The sequence below is a fragment of the Dendrobates tinctorius genome, unplaced genomic scaffold (assembly GCF_039654945.1).
Source record: "Dendrobates tinctorius isolate UK_male_01 unplaced genomic scaffold, ASM3965494v1 ptg000168l, whole genome shotgun sequence".
In the NCBI taxonomy this organism is placed as follows: Eukaryota; Metazoa; Chordata; class Amphibia; order Anura; family Dendrobatidae; genus Dendrobates; species Dendrobates tinctorius.
In genome coordinates, this window is record NW_027361835.1 from 581,151 (window position 1) to 593,931 (window position 12,781).

Here is a 12,781-nt window from a genome sequence, read left to right on the forward strand (position 1 = left end):
AGAGCGATTCCGCCTCCTCGCTTTCTGTAGCTTTATCGTATTTGACAGAGAAGATTATTTTTGAGGAAAATTCTGTTTTCTTGTCAACAAGAATCGTCAGGACTGAGCGAGCGGGGAACGGGCGCTGACAGGTGGCGTGCGCCCAGCGAATCCGGTGAGATCATTACTGACGTGACTTTTCAGAAGACGGATCTGAGTCTGCCGCACTGTGCACTAAGCCATAATGAGTGATGTCATAGGATGATGTCATGCTGCCCGTGGAGCCACACGTCTGCCCAAGGTCACATGGCTGCAGGAAAGGCCACCTCTTATTGTCATTTCCTTCCTCTTTCATCTCTACAGGATGAAACTCCCACAAAAAGCTTCAATACATCATTTACCAGAATGATGGCGCTAAGTAAATGAGCGCTAAGATTCTCTGCGGATTACAGAAAAATCAGAGGAGACGTTGACCACCTGCTCCTGGCTCCAGCGTCTCCTGCTACCCAAGGGGTTAATATGGGGAGTAATCCCAAATATCAGTAATTATCTGTGTTCATCAAGTCATTTATAATACAAAGATAAACTAAAAATAGTTTGACATCCACTGTTGTATCCTCCCGATACGGTCAGCATCGGTCGCCCGCTCACCACACACCTGTTTCCTTCACTGCGGGCGAGATCCATTGTGCTCCGTTATTGTTTCTGAGCTGGAGTCACTTACTATAACTGGGCCTAGAAGAACAGCTGCACTGTAAAGCATGGGGGAGGCATAAGGAGGCAATCCCAGTCTCTGATGAGATTACAATGTTCAATGCAGTGGACTCGATTTACGTGGATCTATGAGCTCTCAACTCTGTCTACTCTGGAGCTGTGCTCCTTAACACCAAGGAGCATGTAGAACAGATGGAAGATGTTGGTCATTTTCTGGGGGGTCAGCAATCCCCCGGGGTGACCTCAGGTCTGGACACAACTTCGAACAACGCCATAATCTGAAAAGAAACCCTGGAAGCTCCCAAGTAGGCTCCTACAGGCGATATACGGGTACTTCTCACTAAATTAGAATATCATCAGAAAGTGAATTTCAGTTCTTCAATACAGACAGTGACCCTCCTCTATTCTCTAGAGTCATTACACACAGAGTGATCTATGTCACGGGTTTATTTCTGGTAATGTTGGTGATTATGGCTTACAGCCAATGAGAACCCAAAAGTCATTATCTCAGTAACATAGAATACTTTATAACACCAGCCTGAAAAATGATTGTAAAATCCGACATGTTGTCCTACTGAAATGTCTGATCAGTAAATGCACTTGTAAAGAGAGAGATTCGTTGGAGGCAGAGAAGGGGTTAACAGGATTTACTAGAACAGGTTACAAGAAATAATTCACGCAGGGAGAGGGAGATCAGTAATGGCATCAACAAGAATTGCGCACAAACACAATGCTTGAGAAAAAGGTAACTTTTCGCTTGCACTTCTTGTTGGGGTAAGGCAGGAATATCTCCCGACGGCAACACAAATCGTGGACAATGTCTCTGGCTCTGTTACGGAGGAATGAAAAACACCGTCTCCCGACGGTGCCAATGTATCCAGTCTCGCTTGACTTCGGTGCGCTAAAACGTGGAAACAGTCCTTTATGTAGATTCCTCGGGAATGGCTCCGAACACGTACCGTGGGCACGATCGCAGACCACGGCAGCGCGCGGTTCTCTGGAGTAGTCTCTAGGAATGGAACAAGTCAGCTTATCGGCAACTATAAGTGGGAAAGAGTTGTCCAGCAAGGAAGGGTCTGAAGACAGCAGGGGCAGGAGCGTGGAGAATAAGGGGCAGGAGCGTAGAGAATAAGGGGCAGGAGTGTGGAGAATAAGGGGCAGGAGCGTGGAGAATAAGAGGATTCCCTGTTGAGAGGAACAGAGGCCGATATCTGCAGACCGGATATAACCTCAAGAGAAATGTGCTGTCTTCCAGGTGCAAAAATTAAAGATGTGTCTGACAGGATATCAGGACTCTTCAGACCTACAGATGACTACCCATTCCTGCTACTACATGTGGGGACAAATGACACCGCAAGAAATGACCTGGAAACCATCTGCAGAGACTTTGAAGACTTAGGCAAGAAAGTGAAAGAACTGGGAGCGCAGGTGGTCTTCTCTTCCATCCTCCCAGTGGATGGCCATGGAACAAGGAGGTGGAATAAGATTCTGCAGGTGAACAACTGGCTACGTCGATGGTGCCGTCAGCAACGATTTGGATTTCTGGATCACGGAGTGAATTACTTATACGATGGACTACTTGCTAGAGATGGGGTGCACCTTACGAAGACTGGAAAACATGTATTTGGAAGTCGCCTTGCTACACTTGTAAGGAGAGCTTTAAACTAGAACAACATGGGAAGGGAAGCAAAAGACCAGAAAAAGCCATACACCTGACAAATGGTATTGAGAACTCTGCTATTAGAAGTGGAAAGGAAGAACAAAGACAAAAGAATCTAATTAATAAAAATATTGGAGAAAGAGAAACCAATCACAAACTAAAATGTTTCTATACTAATGCACAAAGCATGGGCAACAAACAAGGAGAATTGGAACTACTAACACAGGAAAAGAAATATGATGTCATTGGAATCACTGAAACTTGGTGGGACAATACACATGATTGGAATACAAGGCTATAAGGATACAACTTATATGCAAGAAACAGACTTGATAAACGAGGAGGAGGTGTCGCATTGTATGTTAGAAACGCGTATATCTGCACAGAGATTGAAGCTTCAGAGACTGGGAGTTCTGTGGAAACTGTTTGGGTAAGAATACAAGGACAGAACAATGGAAAGGACACCATTGTAGGCATTTACTACAGGCCGCCTGTGCAAGCTGAAGATATGGATGAACTCTTTATGCATCAAATGGCCAAGCTCTCCAAAAAATATAACATAGTTGTCATGGGAGATTTCAACTATCCAGACATTTGTTGGGAATCTCTCTCAGGCAAAACTAACAGGTCAAGGAAATTCTTATCCTCTCTTGCTGACAACTTTATCTTCCAAAAGGTAGGGGAGAAAACAAGGGGAACTGCTACCTTGGATCTAATCCTTATAAACAGAGAGGAAATGGTTGAGGAGGTAAAAGTGGCTGGGACCCTAGGAGGTAGCGACCATGCTATTTTAGAATTTTGGATAACTAGAGGCGGAAGACCTGTGAAGACTCAGACGTCAAGGTTAGATTTCAGAAAGGCAGATTTTAAGGGATTCAGAAAGAGAATTGGAGGGATCCAATGGCTGGATATCCTTAAAGACAAAAATGTCCAGGAAGGATGGGAAATCTTGAAAAATGAAATTCTCAAAGCACAATTGTTAACAATTCCGAAAAGAGGGAAGAATAGGAAGCATTTAAGGAAACCAGGATGGATGAACACAGAACTTAAGCACATGCTAAAAAGGAAGAAAAAAATGTTTATAAAATGGAAAGAGGGAGGCATATCTAAAGAAGAATATAATGCTGTCTGCAGAACCTGCAGGGCACAAATCAGATTATCTAAAGCTGAAAATGAATTGAGGCTTGCAAGAGATGTCAAAAGAAATAATAAAGGATTTTGGGGATATGTCAAAAGTAAAAGAAAAGTCAAAGATGCTATAGGATTTTTACAGGATGAAAATGATGAAATGGTAAGACAGGATGTTGAGAAGGCTGAACTTTTAAATTCCTATTTTGCATCTGTTTTCTCTCAGAAAGGAAATGTAACATCAACTGTTATTCACGGTCCTATTAAGGGAATAGAAGAATCCAGGATATCTATAAACAGAAAGATAGTGAGGAAACACTTAGCTAACCTAAATGAATTCAAGTCTCCAGGTCCAGATGAATTACACCCCAGAGTACTGAAGGAGATAGCAGAAGAAATTTTTGAACCCCTCTCCATAATCTTTGAAAATTCTTGGAGAACAGGAGAAGTGCCAGAAGACTGGAGAAGAGCAAATGTTGTTCCTATCTTCAAAAAGGGGAAGAAGGTGGACCCAGGCAACTATAGGCCGGTGAGTCTGACTTCTATACCAGGAAAGATCTTTGAACAAATTATTAAACAACATGTATGTCAGTACCTGGATAAGAATGAAGTGATTAAACAGAGTCAGCATGGGTTTGTAACTATTAAGTCATGTCAGACTAACTTAATTTCCTTCTATGACGGTATCACTGATTGGGTGGATCAAGGAAATGCTGTAGATATAGTATATCTTGACTTCAGCAAAGCATTTGACAAAGTCTCTCATACAATCCTTTTTGAAAAAATGACTAAGTATGGAATGGACAAGGCAACTGTTAGGTGGATTCATAACTGGCTTAGTGATCGGACCCAAAGAGTGGTCGTAAATGGCTGCACATCCAGTTGGAAGAATGTCTCAAGTGGGGTACCACAGGGCTCTGTCCTGGGCCCTGTATTGTTCAACATCTTTATCAACGATTTAGATGATTTAGATGAAGGAATTGAGGGTAAACTGATTAAATTTGTTGATGACACAAAGCTAGGAGGGATAGCTAATACTAGAGAAGAGAGAGAGAGGATTCAAAAAGATTTAAATAAACTGGAGAAGTGGGCAGCAACTAACAGAATGGTTTTTAACAGGGAGAAATGCAAAGTACTACATCTGGGCAATAAAAATGAAAAAAGCAAATATAGAATGGGAGGAATAGGGCTAAGTGACAGCACATGTGAAAAAGACTTGGGTATACTAATAGATCACAGACTGAATATGAGTCAACAGTGTGATGCAGCAGCAAAAAAGGCAAATGCAATTCTAGGATGTATTAACAGAAGCATACAGTCTAGATCACGTGAAGTCGTTATTTCCCTCTACTCCTCTTTGGTCAGACCTTATCTGGAATATGGTGTCCAGTTTTGGGCGCCGCATTTTAAAAAAGACATCAACAAACTGGAACAAGTTCAGAAAAGAGCGACCAGAATGGTGACCGGTCTGCAAACCCTGTCTTATGAGGAAAGGTTGCAGGATTTGGGAATGTTTAGTTTGCAAAAGAGAAGACTGAGAGGAGACTTAATAGCTGTCTACAAATATCTAAAGGGCTGTCACATTGTAGAAGGATCAACTTTATTCTCATTTGCAAGAGGAAAGACTAGAAGCAATGGGATGAAACTGAATGGGAGGAGACACAGATTAGATATTAGAAAAAATTTTTTGACAGTTAGTGTGATCAATGAGTGGAACAGGCTGCCACGAGAAGTGGTGAGTTCTCCTTCAATGGAAGACTTCAAACAGAGGCTGGACAGACATCTGACTGGGATGATTTAGCGAATCCTGCTTTGAGCAGGGGGTTGGACCAGATGGCCCAGGAGGTCCCTTCCAACTCTACGATTCTATGATTCTATGATTAAGTCTGGAGAAGGGGCAGGAGCATGGAGAATAAGAGGAAGAAGTCTGGAGAATAAGGGGCGGGAGTGTGGAGAATAAGGGGCAGGAGTGTGGAGAATAAGGGGCAGGAGTGTGGAGAATAAGGGGCAGGAGTGTGGAGGATAAGGGGCAGGAGCATGGAGAATAAGAGGAAGAAGTCTGGAGAATAAGGGGCGGGAGTGTGGAGATTAAGGGGCGGGAGTGTGGAGAGTAAGGGGTGGGAGTGTGGAGAGTAAGGGGCGGGAATGTGGAGAGTAAGGGGCAAGAGTGTGGAGAGTAAGGGGTGGGAGTGTGGAGAGTAAGGGGGGCAGGAGTGTGGAGAGTAAGGGGCGGGAGTGTGGAGAGTAAGGGGCCGGAGTGTGGTGAATAAGGGGCGGAATGTGGAGAGTAAGGGGCGGGAGTGTGGAGAATAAGGGGCGGGAATGTGGAGAGTAAGGGGCAGGAGTGTGGAGAGTAAGGGGCAGGAGTGTGGAGAGTAAGGGGCAGGAGTGTGGAGAAAAAGGGGCGGGAGTGTGGAGAAAAAGGGGCGGGAGTGTGGAGAAAAAGGGGCGGGAGTGTGGAGAGTATGGGGCGGGAGTGTGGAGAGTAAGGGGCAGGAGTGTGGAGAATAAGGGGCAGGAATGTGGAGAGTAAGGGGCGGGAGTGTGGAGAATAAGAGGAAAATGTTGAGGCATCACAGAAACTTCATGTGTTTGACACTAACAATGTAACAACGTACAGAATGTTTAGAATTGTCCCGCAGTAACCATAGAAACAGCAACTAAAGAGCAAAAATTACTGAGGAGGAAAATGGGAAAACCAAATCTAGTGTCACTCTGAAAGCATTTGCCCACGACCGTATGTATGCACAGATAAGCCTCGTAAGTCTTGGTGGCTTTTGTAATTTGGGCTGTCCTTGCTTGGGATGTCATGTTAGGTGGATGGCAATGTCTTGGTAGGTTTTCACTTGATCCATACTCCTTCCATTTTTGGATGATGGGTTGCATGGTGCTCCACAAGATGTTCTGAGCATGGGCTATTTTATTTATAGCTTAACCCTTCTTTCGTCTGCTTCACAGCTTATCCCTGACTTGTCTGGTGAGCTCCTTGGTTTTCATGTTGCTGTTTGATTTCTAATGTTCTCACACAAACCTCTGAGGCCTTCATAGAACAGCTGTAATTATGCTGAGAGGACATTACTGATTATGTGACTTCTGGAGGAGATTGTTCACTCAGGATCTTATTTAGGGGCATCAGACTCTGGGGGGCTGAAAACAAATGCAGAATGTCACCCTTTTCACATTTATATTTTTAAAATATTTAGCAAACCATTGTAGGAAAGCCAGGGGAGGACAGGGTTAAATCCCGGCACTAGAGGTCCTGGTTAGAGGCACCTGTCCATTTTGGTCTCTGTCAGCTGGGGGCTGAGCAGTGTGCGGGGTTGGAGCTGGTGAGTAACCAGTGAAGGTGCGTCCCCGTGTTTGCTTTCATTGAGAACAGACTGTGATTTTTACTATTATATGTTTGCTGGGAAAAAGCTATTTTTCATGTTAAGAAATGTGGAAATTATGGGGTGGAAGAAGCCTCACACTGACAAAAGAACCCTGGGCCGGTGTTACCTTTAGAGCCTGAGGGCGTGAATGCCCACAAAGGTCTCATGCAGTTTACTCCTCCCAAATACTCGCTACTTGGTGTTGGTGTCATATAAAATCCCGAGAAAAGACTTTTTAACTTTGTGGGTGTAACCTGAAAAAAATGTGCAAAAGTTCACGGGGTGTGAAGACTTCTTCAAGGATATAGATATCGACCTAGACATGAGATCTGTAACTGTTGCTCAGTCTTCTGATTCCTTTCTGGTTCTCCTCTTAGTAATTGGGGCCACGGAATGACACGTCCCAGTGAGGCACCGAGGCATGGCCGCCTCCGCGTCTCCTCTTATTATTCCATGCAGCTCGTTATATTAATTATCGGACGGTGTGGTCAGATGAAAGTAATGAGACCTCGTCAGTGATGTCATCGCACCAGCCCAGTGATGTCACCCTCACATCATGAATAATGTCTGTGATTAATTTCAGGGTCTAGTGGACGAGCTGGAGACCTGTGAGAACGTGTACAGTGTGAACGCCGCCATAAACAGCCTGTTCAGCCTCACCCAGGAGGGGGCGCGACTCTGCCATCTGGTGGCACAGGTGAGAACAAGAGATCAAGAAGGTGATAAGTACAGACAATGCAGTACGTGTCACCTGCAGTCCTATGTAACACCACAGATAACACAGAGATAACTCTGAGTACAGACAATGTAGTAGATGTCACCTGCAGTCCTATGTAACACCACAGATAACACAGTGATAACTCTCTGAGTACAGACAATGTAGGAGATGTCACCTGCAGTCCTATGTAACACCACAGATAACACAGTGATAACCCTCTAAGTACAGACAATGTAATAGCTGTCACCTGCAGTCCTATGTAACACCACAGATAACTGTGATAACTCTCTGAGTACAGATAATGTAGTATATGTCACCTGCAGTCCTATGTAACACCACAGATAACACAATGATGATAACTCTGAGTACAGACAATGTAGTAGATATCACTTGCAGTCCTATGTAACACCACAGATAACACAGTGATAACCCTCTAAGTACAGACAATGTAGGAAATGTCACCTGCAGTCCTATGTAACACCACAGATAATACAGTGATCACTCTCTTGAGTACAGACAATGTAGTAGATGTCACCTGCAGTCCTATGTAACACCACAGATAATACAGTGATCACTCTCTGAGTACAGACAATGTAGTAGATGTCTCCTGCAGTCCTATGTAACACCACAGATAGCACAGTGATAACTCTGAGTACAGACAATGTAGATGTCACCTGCAGTCCTATGTAACACCACAGATAGCACAGTGATCACACTGAGTACAGACAATGTAGGAGATGTCACCTGCAGTCCTATGTAACACCACAGATAACACAGTGATAACCCTCTAAGTACAGACAATGTAGTAGATGTCACCTGCAGTCCTATGTAACACCACAGATAATACAGTGATAACTCTCTGAGTACAGACAATGTAGTAGATGTCACCCGCAGTCCTATGTAACACCACAGAAAACAGTGATAACTCTCTGAGTACAGACAATGTAGGAGATGTCACCTGCAGTGCTATGTAACACCACAGATAGCACAGTGATCACTCTCTGAGTACAGATAATGTAGTAGATGTCACCCGCAGTCCTATGTAACACCACAGAGAGCACAGTGATCACTCTCTGAGTACAGACAATGTAGTAGATGTCACCTGCAGTCCTATGTAACACCACAGATAGCACAGTGATAACCCTCTAAGTACAGGCAATGTAATAGCTGTCACCTGCAGTCCTATGTAACACCACAGATAACAGTGATAACTCTCTGAGTACAGATAATGTAGTAGATGTCACCTGCAGTCCTATGTAACACCACAGATAACACAATGATGATAACTCTGAGTACAGACAATGTAGTAGATGTCACCTGCAGTCCTATGTAACACCACAGATAGCACAGTGATAACCCTCTGAGTACAGATAATGTAGTAGATGTCACCCGCAGTCCTATGTAACACCACAGATAGCACAGTGATCACTCTCTTAGTACAGATAATGTAGTAGATGTCACCCGCAGTCCTATGTAACACCACAGATAGCAAAGTGATCACTCTCTGAGTACAGGTAATGTAGTAGATGTCACCCGCAGTCCTATGTAACACCACAGATAGCACAGTGATGACTCTCTGAGTACAGACAATGTAGGAGATGTCACCTGCAGTCCTATGTAACACCACAGATAGCACAGTGATGACTCTCTGAGTACAGACAATGTAGGAGATGTCACCCGCAGTCCTATGTAACACCACAGATAGCACAGTGATCACTCTCTTAGTACAGATAATGTAGTAAATGACATCTGCAGTCCTATGTAACACCACAGATAACACAGTGATCACTCTCTGAGTACAGGTAATGTAGGAGATGTCACCTGCAGTCCTATGTAACACCACAGATAACACAGTGATCACTCTCTGAGTACAGGTAATGTAGGAGATGTCACTCGCAGGCAGTCCTATGTAACACCACAGATAGCACAGTGATCACTCTCTGAGTACAGATAATGTAGTAGATGTCACCCGCAGTCCTATGTAACACCACAGATAGCACAGTGATCACTCTCTGAGTACAGACAATGTAGTAGATGTCACCTGCAGTCCTATGTAACACCACAGATAGCACAGTGATCACTCTCTGAGTACAGACAATGTAGGAGATGTCACCTGCAGTCCTATGTAACACCACAGATAGCACAGTGATCACTCTCTGAGTACAGACAATGTAGTAGCTGTCACCTGCAGTCCTATGTAACACCACAGATAGCACAGTGATCACTCTCTGAGTACAGACAATGTAGTAGCTGTCACCTGCAGTCCTATGTAACACCACAGATAGCACAGTGATCACTCTCTTAGTACAGATAATGTAGTAAATGTCATCTGCAGTCCTATGTAACACCACAGATAACACAGTGATCACTCTGAGTACAGGTAATGTAGGAGATGTCACCTGCAGTCCTATGTAACACCACAGATAACACAGTGATCACTCTCTGAGTACAGATAATGTAGTAGATGTCACCCGCAGTCCTATGTAACACCACAGATAGCACAGTGATCACTCTCTGAGTACAGACAATGTAGTAGATGTCACCTGCAGTCCTATGTAACACCACAGATAGCACAGTGATAACTCTCTGAGTACAGATAATGTAGTAGATGTCACCCGCAGTCCTATGTAACACCACAGATAGCACAGTGATACCTCTCTGTGTACAGATAATGTAGTAGATGTCACCCGCAGTCCTATGTAACACCACAGATAACACAGTGATAACTCTCTGGGTACAGATAATGTAGTAGATGTCACCTGCAGTCCTATGTAACACCACAGATAGCACAGTGATGACTCTCTGAGTACAGACAATGTAGGAGATGTCACCTGCAGTCCTATGTAACACCACAGATAGCACAGTGATGACTCTCTGAGTACAGACAATGTAGGAGATGTCACCCGCAGTCCTATGTAACACCACAGATAGCACAGTGATCACTCTCTTAGTACAGATAATGTAGTAAATGTCATCTGCAGTCCTATGTAACACCACAGATAACACAGTGATCACTCTCTGAGTACAGGTAATGTAGGAGATGTCACCTGCAGTCCTATGTAACACCACAGATAGCACAGTGATGACTCTCTGAGTTCAGACAATGTAGGAGATGTCACCCGCAGTCCTATGTAACACCACAGATAGCACAGTGATCACTCTCTTAGTACAGATAATGTAGTAAATGTCATCTGCAGTCCTATGTAACACCACAGATAACACAGTGATCACTCTCTGAGTACAGGTAATGTAGGAGATGTCACCTGCAGTCCTATGTAACACCACAGATAGCACAGTGATCACTCTCTGAGTACAGATAATGTAGTAGATGTCACCCGCAGTCCTATGTAACACCACAGATAGCACAGTGATCACTCTCTGAGTACAGGTAATGTAGTAAATGTCATCTGCAGTCCTATGTAACACCACAGATAACACAGTGATCACTCTCTGAGTACAGGTAATGTAGTAGGTGTCACCTGCAGTCCTATGTAACACCACAGATAGCACAGTGATCACTCTGAGTACAGGTAATGTAGTAGATGTCACCCGCAGTCCTATGTAACACCACAGATAACACAGTGATCACTCTCTGAGTACAGGTACTGTAGGAGATGTCACCCGCAGTCCTATGTAACACCACAGATAGCACAGTGATGACTCTCTGAGTACAGACAATGTAGTAGATGTCACCTGCAGTCCTATGTAACACCACAGATAGCACAGTGATAACTCTCTGAGTACAGATAATGTAGTAGATGTCACCCGCAGTCCTATGTAACACCACAGATAGCACAGTGATACCTCTCTGAGTACAGATAATGTAGTAGATGTCACCCGCAGTCCTATGTAACACCACAGATAACACAGTGATAACTCTCTGGGTACAGATAATGTAGTAGATGTCACCTGCAGTCCTATGTAACACCACAGATAGCACAGTGATGACTCTCTGAGTACAGACAATGTAGGAGATGTCACCTGCAGTCCTATGTAACACCACAGATAGCACAGTGATGACTCTCTGAGTACAGACAATGTAGGAGATGTCACCCGCAGTCCTATGTAACACCACAGATAGCACAGTGATCACTCTCTTAGTACAGATAATGTAGTAAATGTCATCTGCAGTCCTATGTAACACCACAGATAACACAGTGATCACTCTCTGAGTACAGGTAATGTAGTAGATGTCACCCGCAGTCCTATGTAACACCACAGATAGCACAGTGATCACTCTGAGTACAGGTAATGTAGGAGATGTCACTCGCAGGCAGTCCTATGTAACAGACATGTTTTGGGTGCCTGACTGTATACACGTAACTCAGGCGTCCTCTTCTGATTAACCCGTTGTTGGCGGCTTGTGGTGGCCTGCCTGGCCCAGGGTGGCAGTGCTCGGGCTGTAGATCGTGTCTCCTCGTTTGCTCCGTTGTGCCTGACCTCCAGTAATGACTTCAGACCCAGCGCGGCTCCGAGGGGGCGAGCGCCGGACCTAACATTTCCATCTCTGGGGGCGGCGACCTCAGCAGTGATCCCTAATAATCATTCTGTGCCGCGGACACAACGTAATAAGTGGAGACGACGCTGCGGAGGAGGCGAATGGAGGCCGACGTTGCTGCACGTCCTCTGAACCTCCACACACCGGACAGTCACGACACGACGTCCAAGTTACTTTCCGCAAACTATGGAAATTAGAACAAGAGAATACAAGAAACTCTGCAACCTGACGTGTCAGGACTATTGAGTCTTTCTCCGCTTATGAGCCTCGTCGTCCCCCTGTCAGTGCAGTAGGGCTATGTTCACATGACACTCGTTCAGGCGGTCAGAAACCTCAGCGGATCAAGCAGAAGGCGTGGTGCCTCTCGCTCCTTTTCTCTTTTTAGTGGTTGTTTTTGGGGGTTTTTCTCCACCTTTTTTTTTCTTCCTTTCATTGAAGGAGACGCAGAATCTCCGAGAACGTTCTGGAAGGCCGTCGACATCTTCCAGAAGCCTTGTTGGCCTTCCCATTGACTTGTGTTGGAAGTGTGGAGCATTCTCCTGGCAGAAAGCGCCTGAACGAGGCGCCGCTCACTTCTTTTGAAATGTAAAGTAGTTAAAAGACGCTCAAAAGCCTGACCGTGTGAACAGCTGCTTGATTTCTGATAGAAAGGAACAGTCTTCTGAGTGTCTTCTGAGCGCTTATTCAGCATCTGCAGAGTGCACCCCTCAAAC

General features: G+C 44.6%; 1 protein-coding gene across 1 annotated transcript in view; it reads left to right on the forward strand.

The window, feature by feature from the left end:
* The window catches only part of INSC (INSC spindle orientation adaptor protein), a 395,604-nt gene that overhangs the window by 188,438 nt on the left and 194,385 nt on the right, over positions 1-12,781 (forward strand). The window contains exon 6 of the mRNA XM_073550745.1: positions 7,436-7,549. Within this exon, the coding sequence (XP_073406846.1) occupies positions 7,436-7,549 (114 nt within the window). The remainder of the gene's footprint in view (positions 1-7,435; positions 7,550-12,781) is intronic.